We start from the raw sequence: 27,420 nt of genomic DNA, 5'->3' as shown, positions 1-27,420 counted from the left end.
CCAAACCACAATAAAGAGATAATCCTCTCTCATACAACCTCGATTGTCTTACAATGCGACAGAAACACTTTATTTTATTTGTTTATTTTCTCTCTATGCTTTCTTTTCATTTGGTATTTGCACTGTTCCAATTCGTTCTAATCCTTTGTGCCAACACAGACCATGGTTTGAAAGAGACTGCATCTGGACTGGACCAGGGATTTAAAAAACGGGAAATGTTACACACACAGAGAAGATGCACCATAAATATTCAAAAAGTAAAAAGTAAAAAAAAAAAAAAGAAAAAAAAATACCCCCACACAATCTGTCCTTTTAATCTTTTAGGACTGCTGCCTTGGAGATAAATGAAAAATTTCCTTACTCTTTACTTTAAATCCATCCCTGAGTGGACGATGGACAGAACAGTGTATAGCCTTTTCTACAATGTGTGAAAGCTGATAGCAAATATTGTTTTGACCCTGGGGGAAATGAACAGATATTAGGAATAATCTCATGCTTCCATTTCAGTGTTTTATTTGGATTTCAGTATCATATCCTTTATCAACACCTATCACATTTTGAACAGGGTCTTTGTGAGAATAGCGCTTTTCAGTTTCAGCAAACTCAGTTTAGTCCATTTCCATTTCCGATCATTCCAACAAAGTCGTTTCTTCTCTAAACGAATTCTACACTAAACGCAGCATGTAAATTCAATATATCACAAATTCATTAAATGGTTATCATGATTCAAAGTCCATTTATCTCCTTTTGTTTAGCAAAATTCTAAATTGCAAATTACTCTTCAAACATCATGACATATTGATAGTTACAGATTATCATTTTTAATGATTGCCAAATAAAATAAAACAATCGACAGGAAAAAGAAAGATCTAATGATATTTTGCACATCTAAATATATTTGCACTTTTTTTTTAAATACCAGTTTATCATTATCTATTATATCTTTCTCAAATCTCTCACATTTTATTTTATATTAAATATAGATATTTTAAATGCTGCATAAAATGTTTTTTTTTTTTTTTTTTTTACATTCTTGTCCTAGGAAGATAAAGTAAGCAACGTTAGGACAATTATGTGAAACAAACCACAGCAGCACGTTTTTACATGTTACATGCTTAATATTTTCTGTTACATTCTGTAATGTTCTCTGTTACCTAGATCACACATTTTCCCAATCTCATGATGGATTTAATTGCAAATATCAGAACAGGATCCACTCATTTCCCTTCACATCGATAATGTCTACTGTTTAATCTATTGATGCAATGCAATCGCATACTGCCCTTTATAACAATCAGCACACTATAATTAACACCAAAATGACTGGAAAAAAAGAGGGAAATTCGTGTCCATGAACACGAGTTTAAATTTCGTAACTATATCACCAAATGCACATATTATAGTAAGCACAGTTTAAGTCGTGGCGTCCTGCAGTATCCTCGCGCATTTTGGTCTGCATGATCAAATATTTGCACTTTGGGCCTCATTCGTTTAGTAAAGTGAAAGTGCAGTTCGGTGGCAGTTAATTGCGCACTTTACGGCAGTACCTGGCGCAATGACCGCGTGTCAGCGCTTAATTGGCACTGAGGCTGCAATGAGAGAGAGAGAGAGAGAGAGAGAGAGAGAGAGAGAGAGAGAGAGAGAGAGAGAGAGAGAGAGAGAGAGAGAGAGATTATTAGGGTAGAGGGCGTACGGTGGCTCGGCGGGGGAGGCGCGCGGTGATTAATTTGGAAACGCGATAGCGTGTAATTCTCATTACTTTTCGGGGTAATTGCATTTTTACGCGCAGCAAATGGGCAAGGCGGCGGAGACCGCTAACAAGCAGATGTTTGTAAAGCGAGACAAGACATTTAGCAGACCCCTTACATCAGTTTAATACGGAGTCAAACTCATAAGACCTCCAGTTCTTTATGCCTTCAAACACTTATTGTTATTCAGGATCTGGAGTTTTTCTTTATCTTTTAACGATGGATAGATAGATAGATAGATAGATAGATAGATAGATAGATAGATAGATAGATAGATAGATAGATAGATAGATAGATAGATAGATAGATAGATAGATAGATAGATAGATAGATAGATAGATAGATAGATAGATGGTGGTAGTGGCTGGTGGGACCGTTTTCAACATAATTTTTTAACATAATTTTTACATCCTAAGTGTGTGAAGGAGCGATACAGAAGGTCTTTTCTCCCTGCTGCTATTAGACTTTACAATCAAAGCTGCTCCCAGTAAACCAGTCACCATAATACACACTGTTATTACTGTTTAACTGTGTAATAATACTACCTGTGTGCAATATTACCTGCAAAACGTGCATATTTTCCTGCAATACGTGCAATACCACCTGTGTGCAATACTACCTGCAATACTTTTTCCTTATTTGTATTTATACATTGTGTTGTGTATATACTTGTATACTATAGTATGTCTATTCGTCTATTCTTTTATATATTTGCATTTTTTTTTCTTGCTGCTGTAACAAAAAAATCTTATCTTATCTTATCTTATCTTATCTTATCTCTTGTCGTGGGATGTCTGGGAGATGCTCCCTATATTCACAACGCTCAAACTCTTTTTTTCTGCTCGGAAATATTTTAATCTATGCTGAACACAGAGGAAACCAAACAAATGCTAAAATATTCTAAAAAAAAATTTAAATAAAAAGTAAAATACGCGAAAATGTCCCCTGCAGCTGCAACTGCAATCCTCCTGGATTAATTCTTTCTAATGCTCGCTGTCTGAACTGTTCTTTTTCTTACATATTCAAATCCAATTTATCATTAGGCATGTTTTATGTGTTTGCTTTTTATTTGTACTCTGATCTTTTATAATTGTATATTTAGTAAAGATCAATTAATAATGTCATGAAGCTTAAATGGAATATATACAGTAAAAGCAAGAATAATTTAGCTAACAATGTTAATGACAAAATTGACTTATTATATTAAAATTTCAATTGATTAATTGTTACAAGTTTAATATTATTAATATTATTATTATTATTATTATTATTATTATTATTATTATTATTATTATTACTACATTTAACCATTGTACAAATGTATTATTTTGTATCCCTGTTGTTTGCAGTTATATAATAATGATTATATATATATATATATGAGTGTGTGTGTGTGTGTGTGTGTGTGTGTGTGTGTGTGTGTGTGTGTGTGTGTGTGTGTATGTGTGTGCGTGTGTGTGTGGTGTGTGTGTGTGTGTGTGTGTGTGTGCGCAATTATTCGTATTACAATATTATGGTATTCTTAAATAAATTCATTATACACTTAATATTTGCGGTCATTTGAGCTGTAACTTAGACTACTCGTTTATCTGTAATCGTGTTACATTTCTAGATATAATTTAATTGCACAGATATTGTTTATGTTATTAATTTGTAATTAATTAATTAATTGATTAATTAATAATAAAAAAAATTCTATGTCTGTATTAAAGTACAGTTTCGTGTCCCAAATTTGTAATAATTTTCCCCAGCTATTATTCAATTAAGTCTTTTTTAGTTTTGTGTGAATTAATATTCTGGACAACATTATTGTCAGGAGCATGGAGAAAATACATTCCAAATAATAATAATAATAATAATAATAATAATAATAATAATAATAATAATAATAATAATAATAATAATTATTATTATTATTGTTATTATTATCATCATCATCATCATCATCATCATCATCATCATCATCATCATCATTATCATTATTATCACTTTGCCCTGTTTGTCCTCAGAACAAATTATAGGGTCAGGTATATGGAACAAAGTTTTTGACTGAAAATGAAAAAGTTAATATTAATGATTTTTTTTTTTTTTTTTTATTATTTAACTACAATTACAATTTCAGCACATTTCCCATTCATTTAACATACCATCGCAAATAAGTAAATAAATATCGTTTCACACTTTTATAAAAAATAAAAATGATCATTCTTTGTATCGGACAATGGCAACAGTAAAACAGGAGAAAATTAGAAAAAAATAAATGAAATAAAGAGGGAGGAGGAAATAAAGAGGAAAATGAAGTAAAGAAACAGATGAGTAGGTGCGATACGATTTCAGTCTCAGGTAAACGAATTCACCCCAAAACCTAATTATAAAAACTCTCATACTGTACAAACACTACATATTTACACGCTTATTTACACACTTAAGGTTTGGGTTATACTTCCCAAGTTTGTTTCTTGAAAAAGTCAGAATAGACTCAGAAATAAATGTACCCTGCTGTATAACCTACTCCAGCTACCGTGTTAGGAGGGAATAAATCTATGTTAGTGTCACTGAGATGTCTTTCTAAAATGATCCAATTCACCCGCAATGTTTATTGGAGGAAAAGCCGATTATGGGACGAACAACTGAAGCGGTATCAAATCAGGAATCAGTCTTTAAGTGTCTTTCAATATAAAGTTTTCATATTGTTCCTCATGTTCAAAAAGTTGTTTGAGTCATTTGGAGTCGTTGGTCAGGCGCGGCATAACCGAGCTCATACTGGGCATATGAGGCGCGGGGACTTGGCACATGCTGCATGGGCACGGCATGCTCGCTCCCCAGTGCTGAAAGCTCGAGGTGAGAGGGCTCGCTCCGGGTGCCGGCGCCTTCAGGAGTCCGTGATGGGGTCTTACTGAAGCCACGGTCGAAAGGCCTGGTGCTGATAGAGAAGCGGCCGCGCTGGACACGGTTGGCGGGAGGAGCGCATGGTGAACCGGATGAGACGCGGCGGCGGCAGCAGCAGCAGCAGCAGCTGCTGCATGGCTGGAAAGTGGAGCTGTGGCGTGCGCCAGAGTGCCGCAGGCAGACGGGTGGAAGGTCGTGTGATGGCCACCGCTGCCTCCTCCGCCTCCACCGCCGTAGATCTCACTGACGAGCCGCTTCATCTCCTCGAGCGAGTTGCTCAGCATGAGGATGTAGTTGCGCGCCAGCAGCAGCGTGGCAATCTTGGAGAGTTTGCGCACCGAGGGCCCGTGCGCGTACGGCATGACCTCGCGCAGCCCATCCATGGCGATGTTCAGGTCGTGCATGCGTTTGCGCTCGCGGCTGTTGATCTTTAAGCGGATGGTCTGGAGCTCATTCTCGGACAGCAGCTTGCGGTCTTTCTTGGAGAACATCTTGAGGCCGAGATGGTTTTCGTCACCGCTCGAAAGGCCGCGCATGTCCGCGCTCATCTCCGGGGATGAGTCACTCTGCGTAGAAGAAACTGCGCCCGAGAAACCCGCCGATTTCTTCGCTGCAGATAGGAACATATCGTCTCCTTCTGGAGAAGACGGCCGACTGGACACTCTGCTCGTATCGGAGTCCATGTCTCAGGCCAACTCTAGATGTGTTTATAAATCTGTATAGGCCAATGTCTAAGCGGAAATACAAAGTTGATAATAATGAGCACGATGCCTAATAATAAGCGTCATTACACACCAACATCATGCAGCAAGACATTTTAGTTTATTTAGTGTAAACTAAAAAAAAATCTAAATTAAAATGCAATCATTAATCACGTCTAATTAACTGTTGCAAACAGAGATGCTCTTGAATCTGTAATTGCAATTTTATGCAATACAAACATCTGGGCACAAGACACAAACCCACCCAAAAAACATCAGATTAAATTACGAGATGTACAAACTTTGGTGAAACTTTTTCCCAGCTGTATAAAAACTTACCGAAGACGGGTACAGCGAGCGCGCTCCTGGCTTGGTTACTCCGGGTAAGTCGTGACGGCGTGTTTGGCCCGTGGGCAGAGTGACGCACGCGTTTTATAGAGCGGACCTGAGGGAAGTCAGCCGGGACGGTGTGTCTGCTCCTCACCGACTGCCCGTGCGCAACCAATCGGGTCTCCGGCGAAGCGCGGGGAGGGGAGGAGGCTCGCACGGGGCGGAGGGGGTGAGTCTGATGTCATTACAAAGAAACGAGAGGCTTCATTAACTAAATTAGACACACTTCGCATATGGCACCCCGGGAGCGCGCGGCTAGGTTTAGATTACCAACCATCAGCGCGACAGACTGCGGAGTCGGTCATTAAGAGGCGCTCGGACCATGCGCAAAAACCTCCCGGTGTGCAACAAAGCGTTTCCATCAGCGCAAAAACAAGTACTGCAGACACAAAAACAGGGATTAGACTTTTAAAGTTGGTTCTTTACAGGATCTAAGAGGAAAAGCAGGAGATACATCAGAGAAGGTGACAAATAGCAGATAGACTTTAAATACAATAACTACTATAAACATACACAATCAAACCAGGAGACTGATATTGGATTTTTATTCATTTTTACGTAAGACTATGTAAGAACTATTAATTTTTTAAACACACACACACACACACACACACACACACACACACACACACACACACACACACACACACACACACACACTCACACACACACCTGCAGCACACAGTGAATGAGTCGCTTCTTGGTTTTTCCCCGCGACCCCCCGCGACCCCCGGCTCCTGCCCAAGCCTCTGATTGGCGCGCGCGCCTCACTTTAGCCGTTGAAACGCATTGAGGACGTTAACAACCGAAGCGTGCAAAACTGTGAACCGTTATAATCCGTCAATTAACACAATATGGACAATATGGACAAGATGGACATGCGGCATGAGGACAGACACAAAGGGATAAAGTGCTCCTAATAATCTAACGAATATAAATAACTATACCATTACTACTTCACTGGTTTAATACTAGTAGTAGTATAGTAGTAGTAGTAGTAGTAGCATTAGTAGTAATTGTAGAGGTAATAATAGTAATATTTGTAAAAAAAAAAAAAAAATTTAAATAATGATGATTATGATTATACTAATACTGGTACTAGTCCTAATACAACTACTACAAATACTAATACTAATACTGATGAGAGTAGTAGTAGCAGCTGTAGAAGTATTAATAGTAATATTTGGAATAATAATTATAGTTATTAGGATGATACTCCTAGCAGTTATACTATTTTACTATTCTACTGGTAGTAGTAGAAACCTGTAGTTGTAGGAGCAATAATAATAATTGTAAAAAATGATTAAAATGATTACAATTATGATGATACTATTACTAGTAGCAGTAGTAGTAGTAATTGTTATAATAATAATGATAAAAAAAATAATAATAATTGTAATAATTTAAAATATATTAATGATGACAATACTACTACTTATTAATAATAACAAAAATGATTATAATAATAATAATTATGAAAATAATAAGAGATGTGGTACTATCAGTGTCAAGTTAGTTTTAGTGTGAGGTATGGAGTGTCAGTGTAAGTGTTTCCCTACTATAAATGTTATCACATGCCCACCAATGCATTTATCCTTTATAATTTTTGATGCTTTGCACTTTTGTCACCTGTAGTCTTCACATGCAAAATGCCAAATATCTGTTAAAAACACACAAGCACTTGAACTCATCATTCACTTGACTCTTTAACAAACCAGAATCAAATGGTAAAAAAAAAAAAGTCAACAAAAAGAGACTAAAAGATAATCTTGGAGGAGATAGAAGGAAGCAAGCTGGATAGACAGAGCAGTCACAAGCTGCAAGTTAAAAAAGTTTCTGAGTTATGGAGCGGTGTCTCTCGCCGAGTCAGGTGCTCCTCTTGCGCAGGCGCTCAACAGGTCCTTGTTATTCCTAGACCTGAGGTCAGTATTATGATTGTTTTCACCACTGCAGAGCTTTTATCCGTCTGTTAGCATGTTTATGCACAATGATGAGCTTATGCTAATGACAATCGAGGGAAGTCATTGTCTAATCACGGTGCTGTTCATTATGAATTCCAGTAATCTTACTTTGTTAAATGAGGCTGAATTGTAATATAGGCCACGGCTGTCTGGATTAGAGTAACGAAGAGTTCGAACAACCGGAAAAAGCAGGCTGTTTGTCAGCCTGTGGTACTTATGATTATGGGAAAATGTCAGCCTGGGAGAAAATTCACTACATCAGACAATGCAACTGCCCTGGGAGCAATTACACACCGACGGGAAGTTCACCAACCCAGGCTGCTTCAGTACACTGTCTCTGTCTAATTAAGGACACAAACATTTCTTCTTGAAAAACTGGCTTCTCTGGTAAGTCAAAAGTCCCACATAATATTGCATACATTTCAGGTTTTCCTTTACATTGTCAGACACCAAATTTTACTTTTACTTGTCTTGGTTGAGAGGGGACACATTTTTACCTTTAGTATGTAACATTTCACATGAACTACTACTTTGAAAGCTTATTAAAGCTACACCTCATGTACTTTCCTAAATGTAAAATTCAAACCAAAAGAAACAAGATCTGTACCTATTGAATGGTACAGTCATGGAGACTGATAAATCTGAGTTATTGAGTGAATGAGTGAATGTGCTCTAAGCACAGTGTGATTTCTAATATGTAAAAAGGTCAAAAAAACAAATCTTTCAGTCTATTTTTTTACATTACTGATAAACTAAAGATTAACATTTGAAAATAAAATGAATAAAAACCTCCACTATAGTGGAAAAGTGGCACCAAGCCGGCGCGATAAATTCGAACTTCACAGTTCAGGTGCAGAAAATGGAAGAGTTAAAGACAGCAGGCATTAACACATACACTGCTAATCTAATCAAGCTATTTGTAGAGTTTGAGCTCATCCATTAAAACAGAACCAGAAACAGAGAGCTTTTGCCACCTGTAGGTTGATGAATGTGGGGTGTTGAGATGCTGCTTGAAATGAGTGTTAATTCTGAATTTTGGCTCAGTCATGCCCTCTTTTGTTTTAATCATGTTTATGAGATAATGGCACATGCATATGTGTGTGTGTGTGTGTGTGTGTGTGTGTGTGTGTGTGTGTGTGTGTGTGTGTGTGTGTGTGTGTGTGTGTGTGAGAGAGAGAGAGAGAGAGAGAGGGAGGAAGAGAGAGAGAGGGAGAGAGAGATAATCTATTTAAAAATGTTTAAATGTAGAAGAACTCAGTTTGAAAAGCAAAACCTACTTATGATCCCCTTCCGCACAAAACTCCAAAACTGAATGAGTGTGAATAAGTTTTGTGTGTGCGTGCGATTTTGTGACCGAGAGTGCGCAATCAAGGAGAACCTAAACGATATTTGTATTAATTAATACAATTACATTATCCAAATCCAATCCTCTCCTGTATGTTCAGTATCTACATGTCTAGTGATGTCCATCACAATTAGTTATCTCTCTGTCCCTCTCCCGTCTGGGTGGCAGTTGGCCCTGTGTTGTGGTGAATACCAATGGTGAGGAGGAGCATATGTGAGTCATTCTTAATCCTGCTAATCTTCCTCCAAATAAAAAGAAAGAAATGAAGTAAAGGGGGAGGACACTGAGTGAACTTTCTCTCTCAGCCCAAAGAAGACAAATACGGTCTATTTCTCACTCGGTGTGTTTGTTTGTCTCTTTTTCACTCTTACTTGTTAAAGTTCATAATCTCTTGCAAACAAACTGTGATATGGAACATTCAGCAACATGATATCTCTCTCTCTTTCTCTCTCTCTCTCTCTCCCTCTCTTTCTCTCATTCTAGGCCCCCTCCACCACGACCACCAAACTGATAGGAGTGTGAGTTGTGGGGATTTTGTCCCTACAACAACCATTAGTAGGTAATTAAGTCTTAACGTAGCCTCCGCTCCCCTGGCTACTATTACACCCTGCTCAAATGGAGCGGCTTACAAGCTCCTTTACATGCCCGAACAAATTGAATGGGGCTCATTGGGCTCTGCCTATTATTCCTGCCACCCCATCTGGCTGCCAGCGGATAAAGGGGGGATTTGCGGGCCGTGGCGAGGGGTGTGAAGGGCGCGCGAGTTCTAGGCCGGTGTGGGGAAAGGGGGTCCGCTGAACGAGAGCTCCTTTTAGAAGGAAGGTGGCTACTTCTTTTCAAGAGAAAGCTGAGGGATTTGCTCTCACCAAATGTTACAAATGTTTCCACAACCTGCTCTCCTGATCCCACTGGGAGGAGGGTGTGTTTGTGTGTGTGTGTGTGTGTGTGTGTGTGTGTGTGTGTGTGTGTGTGTGTGTGGGGTGGAGATGTGAATGTAACCATGTCTCACAGTAAAATCGTTTTGTTAATATATATCCTTACTAGGCTTTTACATCTCGATGCAAGATAAGTCCAGATCAATAGAACATATGCATTAAATCACATCATTAAAAATGGGGAGTTTGGAAATCTTTTGGCATTGATTCTAACTTTTGAAAAGGATCAACCGTTTTTTTCTATATCATGGTGACTTTAAGGACTTGCCTTTTAATATTAAAGTTGGACAAAGCATTTCAATATAGAAATATATGGTAAGAATGCACAGAGATAAAGGAGGAAAGCGAAAGGGATAGGATGAAAGCAAATTCTACACTGTCTTCCATCCATTAGCATACAAGAAAGGAGAAAATTCCACCACTCCCCCTCCTCACACAGACACACACACTCTCTCTCTCGTAATGTCTAACGAGGGGGCTGGCAGCTTTATGCTTTCCTTTTAACACACGCACACACACACACACACACACACACACACACACACACACACACACACACACACACACACACACTCACACACACACACACAAACAGAAGCAGCAGGTTGTAGTTTTATGTTTTGGGTATGCTGCCCTCTGTGTCCCCCTCAGTACTGTCTGTTCTAGTATCCTATAGGAACTGTGCATCCAACTCCAACTCACTCTGTATGTTAATGACAGGTCATCAGTTCCCTTTAACAAAATCACTTCTACTTGTGCTAGAAATAGTGCTGTTAAAGGTAAAATAATAATTTTATACCACAGAGTATATATACAGTATATATATATATATATATATATATATATATATATATATATATAACAATTAATTGCATGATTGTCTTGAGTTAACTTAATCGAACATTTCTATCTGTTTTAATTTGTACCTTAAATTATTATTTTTCAAGTTTTTAATACTCTTATCAACATGCGCATTTACAAATATGGATTGTTTTTATGCGAATGTATGTTTATTTTTAGTGAAACCAAACTCAACATTGAGCATGAAGACAAAATATTCTTGTTTTAAAGTAATAATGATGTTTTCAATTATGTAAATTATAAGGACACCAAAAAGAACTTTTGCTGTTTTCACACGGATGCTTTTAATTGCCAGATGTGTGCATCATGGCTGATTTTGGTGCTTGATTTAAAACTTCCTACATCAGAAAAACAAATGATAATTTTTTTTATATATCTTAGTAAAGAAAAGATGTCATGAATAGAATAGTTGGTTTGAAGGTTTTAATTTCATGTCTTTTATATTTATTTATTTATATTTTACATTTTAACAGAAATTCGTGCTGCATTAATTATGTGTTGATCAAATTTGTGCTGTTAAAATGAATTTGCGTTAATGTGTTATTAACACATTACTTTTGTGGTCTCAAAAAAGTTGAAACCTCAAAATTAACTAGTTTTTTCCTTAAAATGGAACATTCCCTCAGTTTAAACACTGTTTTCTATGTTCTACTGTTAATGAAATATGGGTTTATGAGATTTACAAATCATTGCATACAGTTTTTATTTACATTTTGCACAGAATCCCATCTTTTTGGAATTAGCAAAACCTCATATACAATGATGAAAGCTCCTCTGTTTTGAAATAGCAAAAGGAATAATAGGATAAAACCTTAATAAGACGTTAGTGATCATTCTTTATCACGCTTTGCTAATATGAATATGAATCATAATCTCCCACTGTTATGGCCCCTCTTCCACCTGTTACATTCCCGCTCTCCTCCAGCTTCTGGTTCACACACACACACACACACACACACACACACACACACACACACACACACACACACACACACACACCCCTTTAACCAGACAGATGGGCTGCAGCCCCATCCAACGTTTTATCCAGCAGTCAAGAGATGGAGCAATATTGGGGCTCGGACAAAAGAAAGAGGTGAATAGGAAGGCGTGTGTATGCTGTGTCCAGTCCAAGTGGCTCTTAGGTCTTTGTTCTTACCCCATTTCTCTGGGTTTACATGTTTCTGGACACTCTGGTAAGTGGTATTCCACTGTCACCCATCTGCACAGATGTTCCAAATTTATAGGCACTCGCAGGCTCACGAGGCTTAGGACCTCATGAGCATTCTCACACGTCCACAGTAGATGATACTGACAATGTCTGTTGTGATTTTACCTTGAAGAGATTTTCATATACGATTTCTAACTTCTAAGTACATTGTCAAGTACCTGTATGTTATCAGAGCATTTTAGCTATTGAAAATGTTTTCACTTTACTACATTTTAATATAATGTCTTACTTTTTTAAGTAAGTGTCTTACTGTGTGTCTGTGACTATAAGAAATATGTGATGAGTGGGACATTGAATTGATTGAAAAATTACTAAAACACACTTCTATGTTTAATACTTTAGTACATTGATATTTTTTTATTGAAATTTAATAGAATAATATTAAAGAAGCAGATTTGTACTTTTACTGAGGTACCACTATTTGTTTCTACGAATGTAATGTCGTCCTTTTGAATCTAACTTTGTTGTGTTTTAGTATTTGGTTTGGCTTGTTAATCTAGATGAGAAATGTGGATTGTATAAAAAATCGCTGGCCACAAAGTGAGCCTTAGTCCAGGTCAAAAACTCAAGCATGGACCAATTTCAGTGAAACAGAATTCCAACCTAAACCATGTGCAGAAAGTGATGGACAAAGTTTTTGTAGATATGAGCTGCTAAACTGACATGCAAGGACAAAGATCCAGTTTAGTGGAAATTAAAAACAAACAAATAAATAATAAATAAGCGCCATGCATTCCACAAGCTACAGTACGTAAAAAATATGTGTGACTGTAAAATTATTCATTAAATAAATAGCAACCCAACTCAACCTTTCAAAGAATTTCTTAACTTCTTTTAATGGGCTGGTCCTTGCAATGAGGTTATTACACAAATCAGAGGCTCTTTCAGGAACCGTGTCATTCTCATTGAGGAAAGTCCATGAACTTTGTAGTTTTCATTCAGGATAGTTTCTGAATTGTGTAGGTTGTCAAAAGATTAAAACACTCAGGAACTCTCGGAAATGTTTCTATACCACATGGCTTGCTCATTAGAGGTTTTGTGAGTTTGCTTCGTAATAAGGTCTGTTGTGCTCTACATAGAAAATCCAGTGAAACTCATAGAGTAGCCGCCTGAACAGATCACCGCTCTTTCTTTTCTTACAGGTGTCTTATGCGTAAACACACTGCTCAACTGGAGACATTCAGAATCTTGTGAAAGAAGTAGGATAAAAAGGGGTGTAGAGAGTGAGTGTGTGTGTATGTGTGTGTCACCATGTGTATCACTGCAGGGGAATGCCGATTGGGCTTTTTCTCTTCTTTGACGGCAGCCCTCATTCAATTCTTTTGCAATTACGTTGTCATCAAGCCATTTGGCTGCTGATGCCTCCAAAGAGCGGTGCAAGAAAAGACCTTGCTGATTGAATTAAAGCAACACCAATTCAGCCCTGCTGAGAGCCAGCCAAAGAGGGGGCCTTAGAGAGAGAGATGGAAGGAGAGAGCAGGAGATAAATGAAAGGTGCGAAATGAGAATAAAATGCACAGCGTGCACTGGTGTATGTATCGGCATGTGTAGGTAGTGCATATGTGGTCACCATGCACAGATGCATAGGTATGCATGCATAAAGTGGATACTGTTGTCTGTGTGTGTGTGTGTGTATGTGTGTGTGTGTGTGAGTGTGTGTGAGCGCTAGGAGTGGCGGAGCCCGTTTGTCACCGTGAATAGGCTCAGGGTGGTTCACATCATTGGGGCATTGAAGGCGTCTCCTCCCCTGTTGTAAAACAAGGCTATGAGTCGCATGGGGACACAGGAGGCATTGTGCTTGCTCCAGCAGCCAGCGTACCACCCAGAGTGTTCCTCAAAAACTCCACCCAACTCCTTCTGACCCTCACAGGCCAGGAACCAGTCTGACTGTCTACTTGAGAGTGGTACTCTGGCAAGAAATTCAAATAATATAGGGTGAAAAAAACAGTACTCCCTAAAACTTCTGTCTGTGAAAGAGTTTGTGTGTGTGTGTGTGTGTGTGTGTGTGTGTGTGTGTGTGTGTGTGTGTGTGTGTGTAAGAGAGAGATGAAAATGTGGGATGATGCTTTGGCTTGGAGGAGGGGAGGAGGCGTTCCCGAGAGTTTCCCCTAACATGATAGGTTAATAGGATGATTGATGGCTGTACCACAGAAGACAAAACGAAAGGAGGTGATAAAACCAGAGAAGAGAAAAAGAAAAGAATGGAAAGGGGGTAAAGCAGGGCTTGTATCTGGGATATGGATGTGTGTGTGTGTGTGTGTGTGTATGTGTGTGTGGGAATATTTACTACCATGCAAGAGAAGGAGGGACAGAGATGTTGTTAATTAGCAGGGAGGCTTCTGGACTCTAAGGACATGGTGTGTGTGTGTGTGTATGTGTGTGGACATGATGAGTGTGAGGGGGACAGGATATTAGGGTGAGAATGGGGCAATCTTGACCACCAAAGATGCCACACACATACACACACTCTGTTCTTCCCCCTTTATTAGAGCCCCTATCCATTGCACAATGAAATAAATAAATATTGTGTCCTTTCAGCACAAGCAAATAATTTACTGCCTTCTTCGGTCCTGCATGACTGAATTTGATCACGGACACACAAACACACACACACACACACACACACACACACACACACACACACACACACACACACACACACACACACACACACACAACCCTCTCAAGCTGAAGAGAGCAGGTTTGTGTTTTTTTAAGAAGCCCTCGTCTCCTGAAGTACCTTTAAGAGGATGGACAAACACAAACTACACACACAGAAACTGTTGGTCTTTGAATTCTCCCTCCTTATATATTTTAGGAGGAAGTAATACTGATTGTGTATAAAAACAATCTATATGGTTTGTGTTATATATAAATGGAAAGGAAAAAAAACATCTGAAACTGTATAATGTCCAATAGAAATATTACTGTTGATTTGAGCAGGACAGGACGATATATCGGTGCTGCTGCCTTTGTAGCTCTTTATTAGTTTTATTTCCATTGTTTTTAATAGCTGAAATGATATATCCTTGTTATTAATAAAGTCCCACAATTGAAATATATACACTGATTTTTTTTCTGGAATCTCTAACTTGGTTGGAGACAATTTTATATGGATCCTGGTGCCCTCCTACATGCCAAATTGTTTTGTATTCTTAGGTCTGTGTATGTGGACTTTTCTCTTTCATTCATTTCATAGCCTTTTTTTTAAGGTTCAATTCTTCTGACTCTGATGGTCACCAAACAGATTCTTTTTTCTTCCACAATATTTTCTGCATTAACGTGTGTAAATCTGGGTTTATTATTTTGACTATGAAAGGGAGAGGAGCATTCAGGTAATTCATGATGCCATAAATCTTCACTTTAAGACCACCAGGATCTACAGTTTTCAAAGTATCAATAGTCCACTCCCAGATTCTCCAGGAGGTATTAGTGCTGTTTCTTGTATGTGGGAATTTTTGGCCGAATTTGTTAATGGTGTCATTACCCAAAAAATCTGAGCTAAACACACAGCTTTTCCATAGTACAGTTGCTGCATGTTATGGGTCACTTTCAGGATGAAATCCATCTTTGCTTTGTGCATTTCTTTTTTTAACCTTCATGAACTATATTACATTTTGATGTGAAATAGCAAAAAATAAAAATATATATAAAATGGTTGAGTAGCGGTAGCTCAGTGGTGAAACTGCTGGACTTCTGATCAGACGGTCATGTGTTCAAATCCCACCATCACTTAGCTGCCACTGCTGGGCTCTTAAGCAGGGCCTGGTCAGTGATATGAATGAGATACCTGTAAGCTGCTCTGGATAAAAGCATCTGCCGAATGCTGTGAATGTAAAAATATGAAATAGCCAGACTTCCCTCGACACTCTGAATCATCCTTCTCAAGAGTCTCAAGATATTCTTCCTGGCACAGACATTTTAAAATGTTATCAGGCTCCTGAAGATGCCTAATTTTTTTTATCAGGATTTTTTAAATAGAAACAATAATCAATCGTATGTCTACAGTCTATTTAATAGTATGTGGTGTCACGCCATCTCTTTGTTCCATGTGACAATACAACGAATTGCACTGTATTGCAGATATATTCCATCATCCAAACCGAAGTGCAACATACTTTCAGAACAATAGCTAGTTAGTTAGAATTCCCATCAGGTGTCTTATTTGATGCAACTTGTTTTGTTTTTATTTTGCTCTGTTCTTCTTCAGCACCCCATCTGTTCTCCTTGGCACATAGAGCAGACATTCACCTTGAGAGAGAGAGAGAGAGAGAGAGAGAGAGAGAGAGAGAGAGAGAGAGAGAGAGAGAGAGAGATGCCTCCAGTGGGGTTATGCCAGCATCTGATAAACAAAGACCCTGCAGCTGAGAGCAGCACACTGCAGCACTGTGGAGGGAAACACGAGCAGAGAAAGAAGGGATGGACAGAGAAAGAGAATGAACGAGCGAGCGAGAGAGAGAGAGAGAGAGAGAGAGAGAGAGAGAGAGAGAGAGAGAGAGAGAGAGAGAGAGAGAGATATGAGGGGAGAACAAGTTTAAATCAGATGTGCTGTTAAACACAGACAATTTAAAGAAGCTGATGTATACTGAAAAGAGACACATACAGCCCTGCTACCAGCTGCACAAGGTGGTGTGAAAAGAAAGAGAGTGAAAGAAGGATGGAGAAATGATTATTATTGACATTATTGGCGGGTGGAAATCCAGATTGAGAAAATCTTTATGAACATGCAGCAACAGGACTGTGTGGCAATGACTGTTTAATATCTCTCTCTCTCTCTCTCTCTGTCTCAGACACACAAATACACAAACAAAACACACATGCGCACACAGGAGGTACGGGAAATAATTTCTAATATAAAGGAAACTTTTTTCTTAGAGGTGATAGTAAAAGTCAGTTGAAAAATAATAAGTACGAAAAATACACTTATACAAACACATGCACAAACCCCTACCAGACAGTGTTCAAGCAGGTATACACACACACACACACACACACACACACACACACACACACACACACACACACACACACACACATACACACAGAGATCCAAACAGTTTAGCAAGTTAACACCCAAGGTTGAGTGCTTGCTTGTTTAACTGGCAGGTGGTAATGAGGACACTGTGTGTCACAGTGTGTATGTGTGTAACTTTGTGTGTGTGTGTGTGTGTGTGAGAGCATGTTTAGCAAGTAGTTGGTAATGAGGGGACTGTGTGTGCATTTAGACCTGTAATGAGGTGTGAGGGAGAAGTGCGAAAGACTTTATAGGCAGTAATTACTGTTTGGCACATTGGTGTGTGCGTGCGTGCGTGTGTGTGTGTGTGTGTGTGTGTGTGTGTGTGTGTGTGTGTGCACTTGCCAGAGTTCATAAGCACCTCATAAAAATAAATTCATCAGCTTTAGTTAAGAATTTGTGCAAGACACAGCTCTCATGGTTGGGAATGATGAAAATACACCTGACCACCCATGCACTATGATAAAAGAACGGCGCACATTGTCAAAAAGCACTATGTCAAATGTCTGCGCGGTTCAACTGCAGCCAACTAACCAACCTAAATTCATGTCTCCAGTAGGACATCAACACATCACAATCACAATAGCTAACAGCTAGTTTTGAAGAATGTGTATTGTGTTTTTGTGTATCTTGTCATGTTAAAAGGTGGCAGTCATCTAAAAAATACAAAATGGTGAAAAAAGCAGGTAACCTCCACACATACACCATAGACCAATAAACCAATCAGGCATAACATTATCACATTATAACATTATAAAGTGCATTGCTGATCTCTACCATGGCATCTGTTAGTGGGTGAGGCAGCAAGTAAACATTTTGTCCTCAAAGTTGATGTGGTACAAGCAGGAAAAATGGGCAAGCGTAAGGATTTGAGTGAGTCTAAAAAAGAGCCAAACTAGACAACTGGGTCAGAGCATCTCCAAAACTGCAGTGGTCAGTATTTTACATTTACATTTGCTGCATTTAGCAGACGCCCTTATCCAGAGGGACGTACAAAAGTGCTTTGAGTATCTAGTATTGAATAAATCTACACTGGTACACAAGATTACAAACTTAATATAAATATAACTCTTGAATTCTACAAAGCAAACTTGGAAAGTGCTAATTTAAGTGTTTCAGGAGGAGGTAGGTCTTCAATCGTCGCTTGAAGAAAGTCAGGGACTCCGCTGTACAGACATCTAGGGGAAGTTCATTCCACCACCTCAGTGCCAGAACAGAGAAGAGCCTTGAAGTATACTTACCTCTCATTCTGAGAGAAGGTGGTACTAGTCGAGCAGTGCTGGATGATCTCAGACAGCGTGGTGCAGTGCGAGATGTATCTATCAAAAGTGCTCCAAGGAAGGAACAGTGGTGAACCAGCGACATGGTCATGGGTCAGGGCCAAGACTCATTGATGCACATGGGAAGGCTGGTCTTGTCCGATCCAACAGATGAGCAACTGTAGCTCAAATTGCTGAAGAAGTTAATGCTGTTAATGCTTGTTGGGTCATGACTGTCAGGCAGGTGGTTATAATGTTATACTTGAACGGTGGCTTTAATGTAATGCCTGGTTGATGTATACTTTGCTATGAATAGCAATATTATGAGATCATATTCATATGCATAGTAGCGGATTTTGACACCATATTAAGTGTGTCCATTTGTGGTTTGGGATAAAGCCAAACAAACTAGCCTGTTACATTCAAGTGATGATTGGTTGCTATTAAGAGGCCTAAGGTGTGCCAAAGAACATTCCCCACACTATTACACCACCTCCATCACCTTAGACTGTTGACACACGGCAGGTTGGGTCCATGGATTAATCCATTAGTGCCAAATTCTGACCCTACCATCAGTGTGCCTCAGTGCGCCTCTTTCTGTCCGTTTTAACCACTCTGGCTATTTTCTGTTGACTTCTCAGATCAGCAAAGGCATTTCTATCCGCAAACCTGCCTATAACTGGATGATTCTTCATTATTGCATCATTCTGAGTAAAACACACACACACACTGTTTTGTGTGAAAATCCAACAAAATCAGTAGTTATAGAAATCCTCAACTAGCTTATCTGGCACCAACAAAAATCATGCCACGGTCCGAAAGTTTCCATTTTGATGGTCGATGTAAACATCACCTGAAGCTGCTGGCCTGTATTTTCATGATTTTATGCACAAATGGCCGATTACATATTTGCGTGAATGAATAAAAATAAAAACACCCTTAAGGTCAGTAGCTAGAGGCTATGCTGATATTTATTACTATATGGTGAAAACCTTTGTCACAAAAGAATTACTTTTTCCAAATGGCATGCAACTCTGATACCCATTGATTTGAGTGCACATTTCCAATAGAGATCACTTTTTATCATATTTCAGCATCACAGACGAAAAGAAAGAAGGGGGTCACATGTCACAGCATCACTGCGCTGCCCTTACAGGCGCACTCTGACCCCAGCCTAACCCGGTTACGACCTCTCTGGGATGCCCTGAGTTTGGGGAAGTCCTCTGAGTGACCTCATCAATTAGGAAATCGATGAGCTCCACAGTCAGGTCCCGCATCCTCCATCACTCTCTCTTTCTCTTCATCCTTTGTCTCTCTCTCTCTCTCTCTCTCTCTCTCTGCCTAGCTTGCCTGTACACTCCTCAGCCAGACAAGTGTCTCTTTTTGCCACACACTCTCTCTGACACATTCTGCACCCCTTCACCTCTGATAACCTTCACTTGCCCCCTTCATACTTCCTCTATGAGTTCATCATTATCCATCCTTACACTCTAGTTGTCTCTTACACCACACACTCACACACAATACCTGTAAAAGTGCAGTAAGTGAGTTAGTGTTTTCAAAATAACTTTCAGACTGAAACGTTCTTGCAGAGCACAACAACTGTACGTATACTGCAATAATTAATGCAAAAGGATTTTAAATAAATAACGTCAATATGTGGAATTCAATGATTTCATTACAGATATAATCCATAAAAAAACTACATCTAATAAAAGTACATTTACGTAAAGTTCAAAATTAGAGAAAAAAAAAAGGTTATACATAGATATATTTAAATGTTGGGAGTATGAGATGGAACACAATAAGGGGAAAATAGGCTAAAAAACTGTTTTTCTTTCTTTCTTTCTTTTTATTTATTTTCAAATGTATTGTTATAATTATTGCACATTAACATTATTTTAGTTTAAGATGCACACTTTGTCCAGTGGAATCTTTAGAGTAAATTTATATTTAAATGATATTTGACTAGTAGAGTAGATCATCATCCTCACAAACAAGAAGAACTGCAACAGTGAAAAAAAACCTTGTGAAAATGAACTTAGACATGACCAAAAACATAGCCAGCATGTCTTAAGATTTCTGATGAATATGGAAATCCTGATGGTGGTCCAATCTCCAGGGGACCCCCTTCACCCATCCCTCCCTCCTTATCCAAGGAATGAAGGAATGGGCAGCAGCAGGGAGGCTTACTGGCTTCAAGGCTTCAGCCCCTGGATGATAATCCCAGTGTCCAAAAACTGAGAGAACGAGAAAAGGAGCATAATCCTATTGTGTTTCTGTCTCACATATGTCACTTAACATGCTCTTTCCCCAACACAAGTCTATAGCCATCAATGCAACAGATTGGTCTCCTTCAAAAACAATAGGCCTTCTCTTTCTCTCTCTCTCTCTCTCTCTCTCTCTCTCTCTCTCTCTCTCTCTCTCTCTCTCTCTCTCTCTCTTTCTCTCTCTCTCTCTCAAACTCATTATATCAGTCAGACCTGATAACATACTTGCAGAAAGTTAGAATAATTTTTGCATCACAGTACAGTTCAACTCTATTCTTCTGCTTTATTAGCTTTCATTTCTTATGCCCTACAATTGGTTTGATGCTATACTAAAGGAAATCTAAGAAAGATTTAGGAAATTGTAATCAACATGGAAAAAAATATTAAAATCCACTCCCCCACATAGAAGTATACGTAAACAGCCCCTGCTGAGATGGAGTTATTATTTTTTTCAAATCAAGACCACCCTGACGCAGTGTGGGTGGCATAGAAAATGACGTGTGAGTATATGCTTCATGGGTATGAGTGTGTGTGCTGCTCAGGTTAAGATATACACCCCTCGCGCTTTTAGCTCATTGTATCAGAGAGGACCTGTTGGTGTCTGCCTCTGTCATTGAGTGTGTATGTTTATGGGCATATGGCTGATCCTCCTCCAATAGGTTCATGTAGGCAGAAAATTTGGCCATTCAAATGGTCATTCAGGCACCAAAAGGGGGACACAGATTACCATGTCATAACACAGAGGGAGGAGAAAGTGGGAGGGGGAGGACAGGGAGAGGAAGATAAAAAAAAAAAGACATTGAAAATTCGGTTACCTCAAGATCAATTTAACGTTTTGCCAATGAACATGCATATGATGTGACCATTAGATTTTTTTTTTTTTATTGCCATTCTGTATAGCATGTAATGCTCTAATGTATTTTGTTTATTACACAGTAATAAATCCACCATTATATGTGATGCCAGATTATCAAATTGGCTTATGAAAATCCTCAATACTGGCTGTGTTATAAATATCCTAACATCTCTTTATAACATATTCCTTTATCACCTGGCAAAAAGTATCATTATGGTCTTTCTATTTGACACTAGTGACAAAAAAGATAAACCTCATAAATAGATTTTTCTGTAAGTGTGTGAAACGATTTGGATAAATGTCTCTGCCAAATAAATATACAGTTTATAACAATATAGTACATATGATACAGTTTATACCAATAAGTGTTATTTAAGGTGGCATGTTATGGTGGGAAAAATATTTGTGCAAATGCAAAATTTGCTGAGATTCTCAACTGCTTGTTCTATTGTGGCAGAGAAACCACAGTGGATTGTGACAACGGGAATAAATAATTATAAGTTCTGCCCTTCTTGGCACCTGTCATTCATTAAAGTCATTAAGTATAGTTTATTATAGACATTTATTTTGAGTCCATATTAAGCCCTTGTTTTCCTTTAATTCAGCCCCCTCCTCTACTTTCTCCTTTCCTATCAAAAAGCATAGCATATTTGTGGTCATAAAGTCACAAAGTCCAGTTAAGATCAAAAACTTCCTCTTGTTAAGTGTCTACTCTGTGTCACTGTCCCAAACAAAACTTGAAGCAGTTTCCTGATCTAATTAGCTGGCCCCTGTCTCTTCCCATTTCTTTCTCCAGACAGAGATCAGTTCCTTAACCTCGATCCTGTCTGTTAGCCTAGCTAAGTGCTGCCATTTCTGTCCACCCCAGTGCTGTTCCATTCATTTCAGCATGGCAGGCCTGCTGGGGTTCACCTTTTTTGTCAACTAAGGTGAAGAACCCTTCTCTTGCTCTCTTTTTGCCCATCACTGTCTTCCTGATCTCAAAATATATCTGACCCTCTTATTCTCAGGGTTTCATCCTGAATCATTCCCCGGTGACAATGCAGCCATTAAAGCCCCATTGTCCTTTATTAATTAACGAGCGTGGTCGTCCTTCTTCACTCCTTCTTCAAGCACGTATTTGGGTAAACGCAGATTAGCATATTCATGAAGCAGCCAGCTTTGCGGCAAACGGACCGTCTCTGTTTTGGCCCTTGTCGTTTTGTCTCCTTCCGTACATAACCCCATTTGTCAGCACCCTCGCAACCCCATTAGTGCTTCTGATCCCCACAATGCCATGAGAGGCAGACAGAAGAGCAATGTTACAGTTGCACACCCCACTGCTGCCATTTCACGCCTCACTGAGCACACCCGCACATTACCTGCCTCGCATTACACACACAGATTGCTGTGTCTATGTTACAAGTTTATTTGCACACAGTAAACAATGCACGGCTACAGAGGGATCATGCCAAACGTCTAACGAGGCCTGACATGAGAACAGCTAAGCGAACATTCCCAGTCCCAAATGACGTCACATGAGAAATGACAATAATAATTCTCAGTGTGTCAGATATACAAGACATATTCATATTCAATGCTTTATTAGTGTTCATTATAATTTGAAATGAAAATGCATCTATTATATTCACTTTTACATGAATGATACTGCTGAACCTGCACAATAAGACCAAGAAACAAATAAGTGTGAAAAAGGTTTGTGTTAATTTCCTTAATCTTAATAAATGACACCAAGATATTATATTATGAAAAATAATGTATTCTTATGTAAAGACAACAGAAAGCTGGGGACCAATATTTTAACCTGAAGCTCACTTCGGTTTATTGACAGCAGAAATGAGGCATCAGCTAAAAGTAAGTATGAGATATGTGAGCTTTGGGGTGGGGGTTGTTTGGGGTGGTGCTGGGGTGGGTAGTAAGACTTCCTCCCAACAGGCAGCCTTATTAGTCTTTATTAGTCATGTCCATCACATGCAGTCTCGGTAATCTCTTAACATTTACCACTCCCGACGCATGCACGCACGCACGCACACACGCACACACACACACGCACACACACACACACACACACACACACACACACAGAAACAGTTTCTCTTAAACTCCATCTCCCAACCACACACATACACGCGCACGAACAGCCACTCAAACACTAGCACTCCCCACCAATTTGTAGCCTGCACAGGCACATTGTTTGTTTGGGCTTTGCGGTACAGGCTGCTTCGTTAGCTTGGCCTTTAACGAGCAGCTTAATTGAGCTGTCTATCGGGCCACCTGTCACCCCCTGCCTCATTAGCATACTAATGCACCGACATTGTGCTGCTGTGACAGGCATAAAGAGAAAGCAAGAGAGACACAGAGAGAGAGAGAGAGAGAGAGAGAGAGAGAGAGAGAGAGAGAGAGAGAGAGACAAAATTGTTTTCTTTCCAGCAAAAAAAAGACTAATTATTAGTTTCAGAGTTTGTCTCCTTCTAGAAAATTATAATATTAAATATAATTTACATCACTCAGTTAATATTGATAGTAAGAGCAGCATAGAGAGTGAGGGACATTGACGGAGAGAAAGAGAGAGGGAGCAAGATGTATTTTTTCAAAAAAAAAAAAAAAAAGAACAGTTATTATTTCAAGAGTTTGCCTTATTTTAAAGAATTATAATATTAAATACTATTGGCATCACTCATTTAATTCTGGTAGTAACAGCAGCATAGAGAGTAAGAAAGGGAGAGAGAGAGAGAGAGAGAGAGAGAGAGAGAGAGAGAGAGAGAGAGAGAGAGAGAGAGGGAGGGGGGTGGAGAGAGGTCGAGCTCAGTGCAGTGGGTTTTGTGAATAGTCAAATAGCTTAACAGGTATTGTAATGAGTGGTTTGGGGTACTCAGTTGTCTGCTACTAAAAATACTAGTCTGTAAATGCAGAAAAAAGGTGAGAGGCAACTCATATGTAAAGTCATATTAGAAATAGGCTACGGTGATTATTTATATCTGATATAAAATAGTATTTTCAAAAGCTGCTTTATGCATAGCAAGGCAGACACACACACACACCTGTGTGCATAACCAAACCATCCACTGCTGCTACATTGTACATCTCAACCTCTGAACCTTGACTCTGACCTTCATGGGCAAAGTCCCTGCCAGATGGAGTGCTGTCCTTCTCTGGCCAAAATGGTTATGAACTCTGACCTGAAACAGCCTGACCATTCATTCTGATAGCCAAACAGATCAGTCTGGGAGGGTGCACGCACACGCGCACGCACACACACACACACACACACACACACACACACACACACACACACACACACAGATTTATTGCCTTACTTTACTACTGGGGAGTTTTCAATCTTTTGCTTCTTAAACTGTATAATCGTTTGCAAAACTCATGCTGTGAGACTCATGTTTATTCAAATTCCATGTACCAACAAAGTAAGATAGCAATCAATATTTGTGCTCAGTCCAATCATTTATCATCATGGATTGTTCATTATTCACTAATTCAACAGCAAAAAACAAAACAAAACAAGCGATACCACTATCACCTGCTTCATATCACTAGATATTCACATATCCGAAAGGTGAGTTCTATACGAGTGCGTGAGCTTGCGTAAGAGGGCCTTTGAGGTTGACATGCACTAATTTGACAGCAGAAAGCTGGCATGAGGAAACCCAAACACAAAAGAGGAGAGGCACCATGCTGGGTTTGCTCTGCTCTTTTCCAGTCCCAAAACTGGAGTCTGGGAACACAGTAAAAAAAAAAGGCAGGAAGTATAGGTACATAATAAATCCTTTTTTTTTTTTTTTTTTTTTTTTAGCTTGGTCAATAAAGAAAGATAGTAATGGAATGGGTCGAGTACTCTATGGCACTTCATGTTAAAAACTGGAGTTTAAAAAGTTTGAAGTTAAATAATCATTCAGGATGGTAATGTGACATGAAACTGGAGAGAATTTAAGGTATTTTTTTTATTTACACCTCCCAAACTAAATGAGCTGATATTTTAGTCAGTAGACTCTGGGTAGTCAGTCTATAATTAGTGCCCAGATCACACTTTTTATTAGTTAAGCTCTTTAAAAAAAAAACCCATCAAATTAGATTAAAATAGAAAATGCATCAATTCTTTGTTTTTAAAAGAGTGAAATGCATCCATCAGTTTTTAGGTCCTCCCAAATATTTTAGTTTTTTCAATTTCAAATGCAGCGGAGGAAAAGGCAACAGCGATTGGCATACACAAAGAAATAAAAAAGTGATGTATGAGATGAGAGGAGGGGCATAATATTGAAAAAGTCTTGACGAAGGGAAAGTCACATCCACACAGTGGACGCATTCAGCTTGCCCGATGAATAAGCTACACAAACAACCATATGCTAATCAACGCATCAACATGCCATTTACACGTCAAAATCACCCAAGTCTGTTCCTCTCTTTCTTTTATTCTATTCTTCTTGCCTCTTTCTTTTTCCCCCTTTTTTCCCCTCTGGCTAATTATCACGTGTCTTTCTCTTTGATAGTGAATCTCTTTCGTGAATTAGTACAATATTGCAGACCCCCCATCCACTCCCCCAAAGGCCCGCTGCCCAAACTCCCTCAGAGCCGTGCTGCATTGGGCCACCTTGTGCACGTATTGGCCTCGAGTTTCTCTGCATAACACTTGTCACCGGCATGCATATGGAGATTGGAGCATCTATTTTAGCTGCTAATTCCCCCTCTCCTGCTTTCTTTACTCCAAAGGCCCCTCGCTGTGCGCCTCCCACCATCACATGCAGAGGATGCTGGGACATCATGCTGAGAGCAACACGACGTCCCACTATTGAGGCACATGGGAGGGGTGGTCAGGGGTCAGAGCAGGGGTACACTAGCAGATAGGACACATTTCCCTGGGCATATCAACCCCCTCACCTCCTGCCCCGCCCTCTCATCTATTTAGTTCCGGGGTTTGATAGTTTCAGCCTAACCCACTGACCAGCTGCCAATTGTGCACAGAACTGGAAACAGGAGTGCAAAGTGACTAACACTGTCAAATAAAGCACCATTGATTTTCCTATGTTCATTTCTTTTCAAAATGACACGCTTTACTCTCTGACGTGACGACTAGCTGTGATTTTAGTGTGCTAGCACAATATTCTTGAGCTCAAAGTACAAATTCATTCTAACAATCAATTGAACTCATTGTCAAAGAAACTACAAACTAGCCAGAAATTTTTATTTTATATACAAAGATGCTTTTTAGGTAAGTAACACGATGTCATGAGAAAAAATAGTCCTCAGTCTCCGCAGGCTGTGAGAGACAGCATCACTGTAGCAGGACAGACACTCAACAGTATAAGCCAATCAGAATAAGAATGTGGAATGTAAGCTTTCACACAGGGCCTAATCCTCCAACCAGCATGTCACAGGCCACTTCTGCACAAATGCATGAGGTTGAGGAGCGCCGTCTATGTGTCTGTGTGTGTGTGTGAGAGAGAGAGAGAGAGAGAGAGAGAGAGAGAGAGAGAGAGAGAGAGAGAGAGAGAGAGAGAGAGACTTTCATGCTCTTGACCCAGAGCGGCGTGCTGACTAATCCGCTGATCAGGATGCCAAGAGGTTTGTGGGGTCTGAGGCCTCAGGCTGGCCCCTGATTGACTGGTCCTCTCATATTAATGCGATGAGGCCTTAGCCTATTCACACTCCTGACAGTGCATCCAGCCACTCACTCGACTAACACGCACAATTCATCTCAGCCAAAAGCTCCAAATACATATTGTTGACCAGGGCGCCAGCAAACCACATATCCACATAAGAGTTGGACTAGTTCAAAAGAGTGGGAGAAAAAGAAAGCAGGTGTCGGGATAAAGCCTGTCAAAGGGCAGATGGTGTAACACTGCTAAGAGAAAGTAAGAAACCAGTAGTTGAGTGAGGAGGGCTAAGGTGTGTGTGTGTTTGCTGTGTCAGCTTGGCACACAAACACTTAGCACTTAGTCCCTGCAAGAGTG

At 39.4% G+C, this 27,420-nt stretch overlaps 2 protein-coding genes across 4 annotated transcripts in view; one reads left to right on the top strand and one right to left on the bottom strand.

Annotated features, from left to right (window-relative positions):
• The window catches only part of ankrd50l (ankyrin repeat domain 50-like), a 368,466-nt gene that overhangs the window by 289,393 nt on the left and 51,653 nt on the right, over positions 1–27,420 (top strand). The gene's annotated exons all lie outside the window — the stretch shown is intronic.
• Positions 3,813–14,868, bottom strand: olig2 (oligodendrocyte lineage transcription factor 2). 3 transcript variants are annotated; one of them, XM_083537173.1, is made up of 5 exons: positions 13,751–14,868; positions 13,309–13,508; positions 6,003–6,107; positions 5,678–5,903; positions 3,813–5,368 (listed from the first exon to the last, which is right to left on the bottom strand). In XM_083537173.1, exon 5 carries the CDS (start codon positions 5,318–5,320, stop codon positions 4,469–4,471), a length of 852 nt encoding a protein of 283 aa, XP_083393299.1. In that variant the 5' UTR covers positions 5,321–5,368; positions 5,678–5,903; positions 6,003–6,107; positions 13,309–13,508; positions 13,751–14,868; the 3' UTR covers positions 3,813–4,468. The 3 variants fall into 3 exon arrangements, with proteins under 3 accessions (XP_083393299.1, XP_083393297.1, XP_083393298.1); XM_083537171.1 differs by lacking the exons at positions 13,309–13,508; positions 13,751–14,868 and having other exon boundaries at positions 6,003–6,731; XM_083537172.1 differs by lacking the exons at positions 13,309–13,508; positions 13,751–14,868 and having other exon boundaries at positions 5,678–6,731.

This window comes from Silurus aristotelis (assembly GCF_946808225.1).
Source record: "Silurus aristotelis genome assembly, chromosome: 3".
Lineage (NCBI taxonomy): Eukaryota > Metazoa > Chordata > Actinopteri > Siluriformes > Siluridae > Silurus > Silurus aristotelis.
This window is presented reverse-complemented; position numbering and strand designations above follow the sequence as displayed.

Excerpts from the sequence above, each read along its gene's own strand:
- olig2 (XM_083537173.1), bottom strand. The coding sequence starts at position 5,320 with ATGGACTCCGATACGAGCAGAGTGTCCAGTCGGCCGTCTTCTCCAGAA.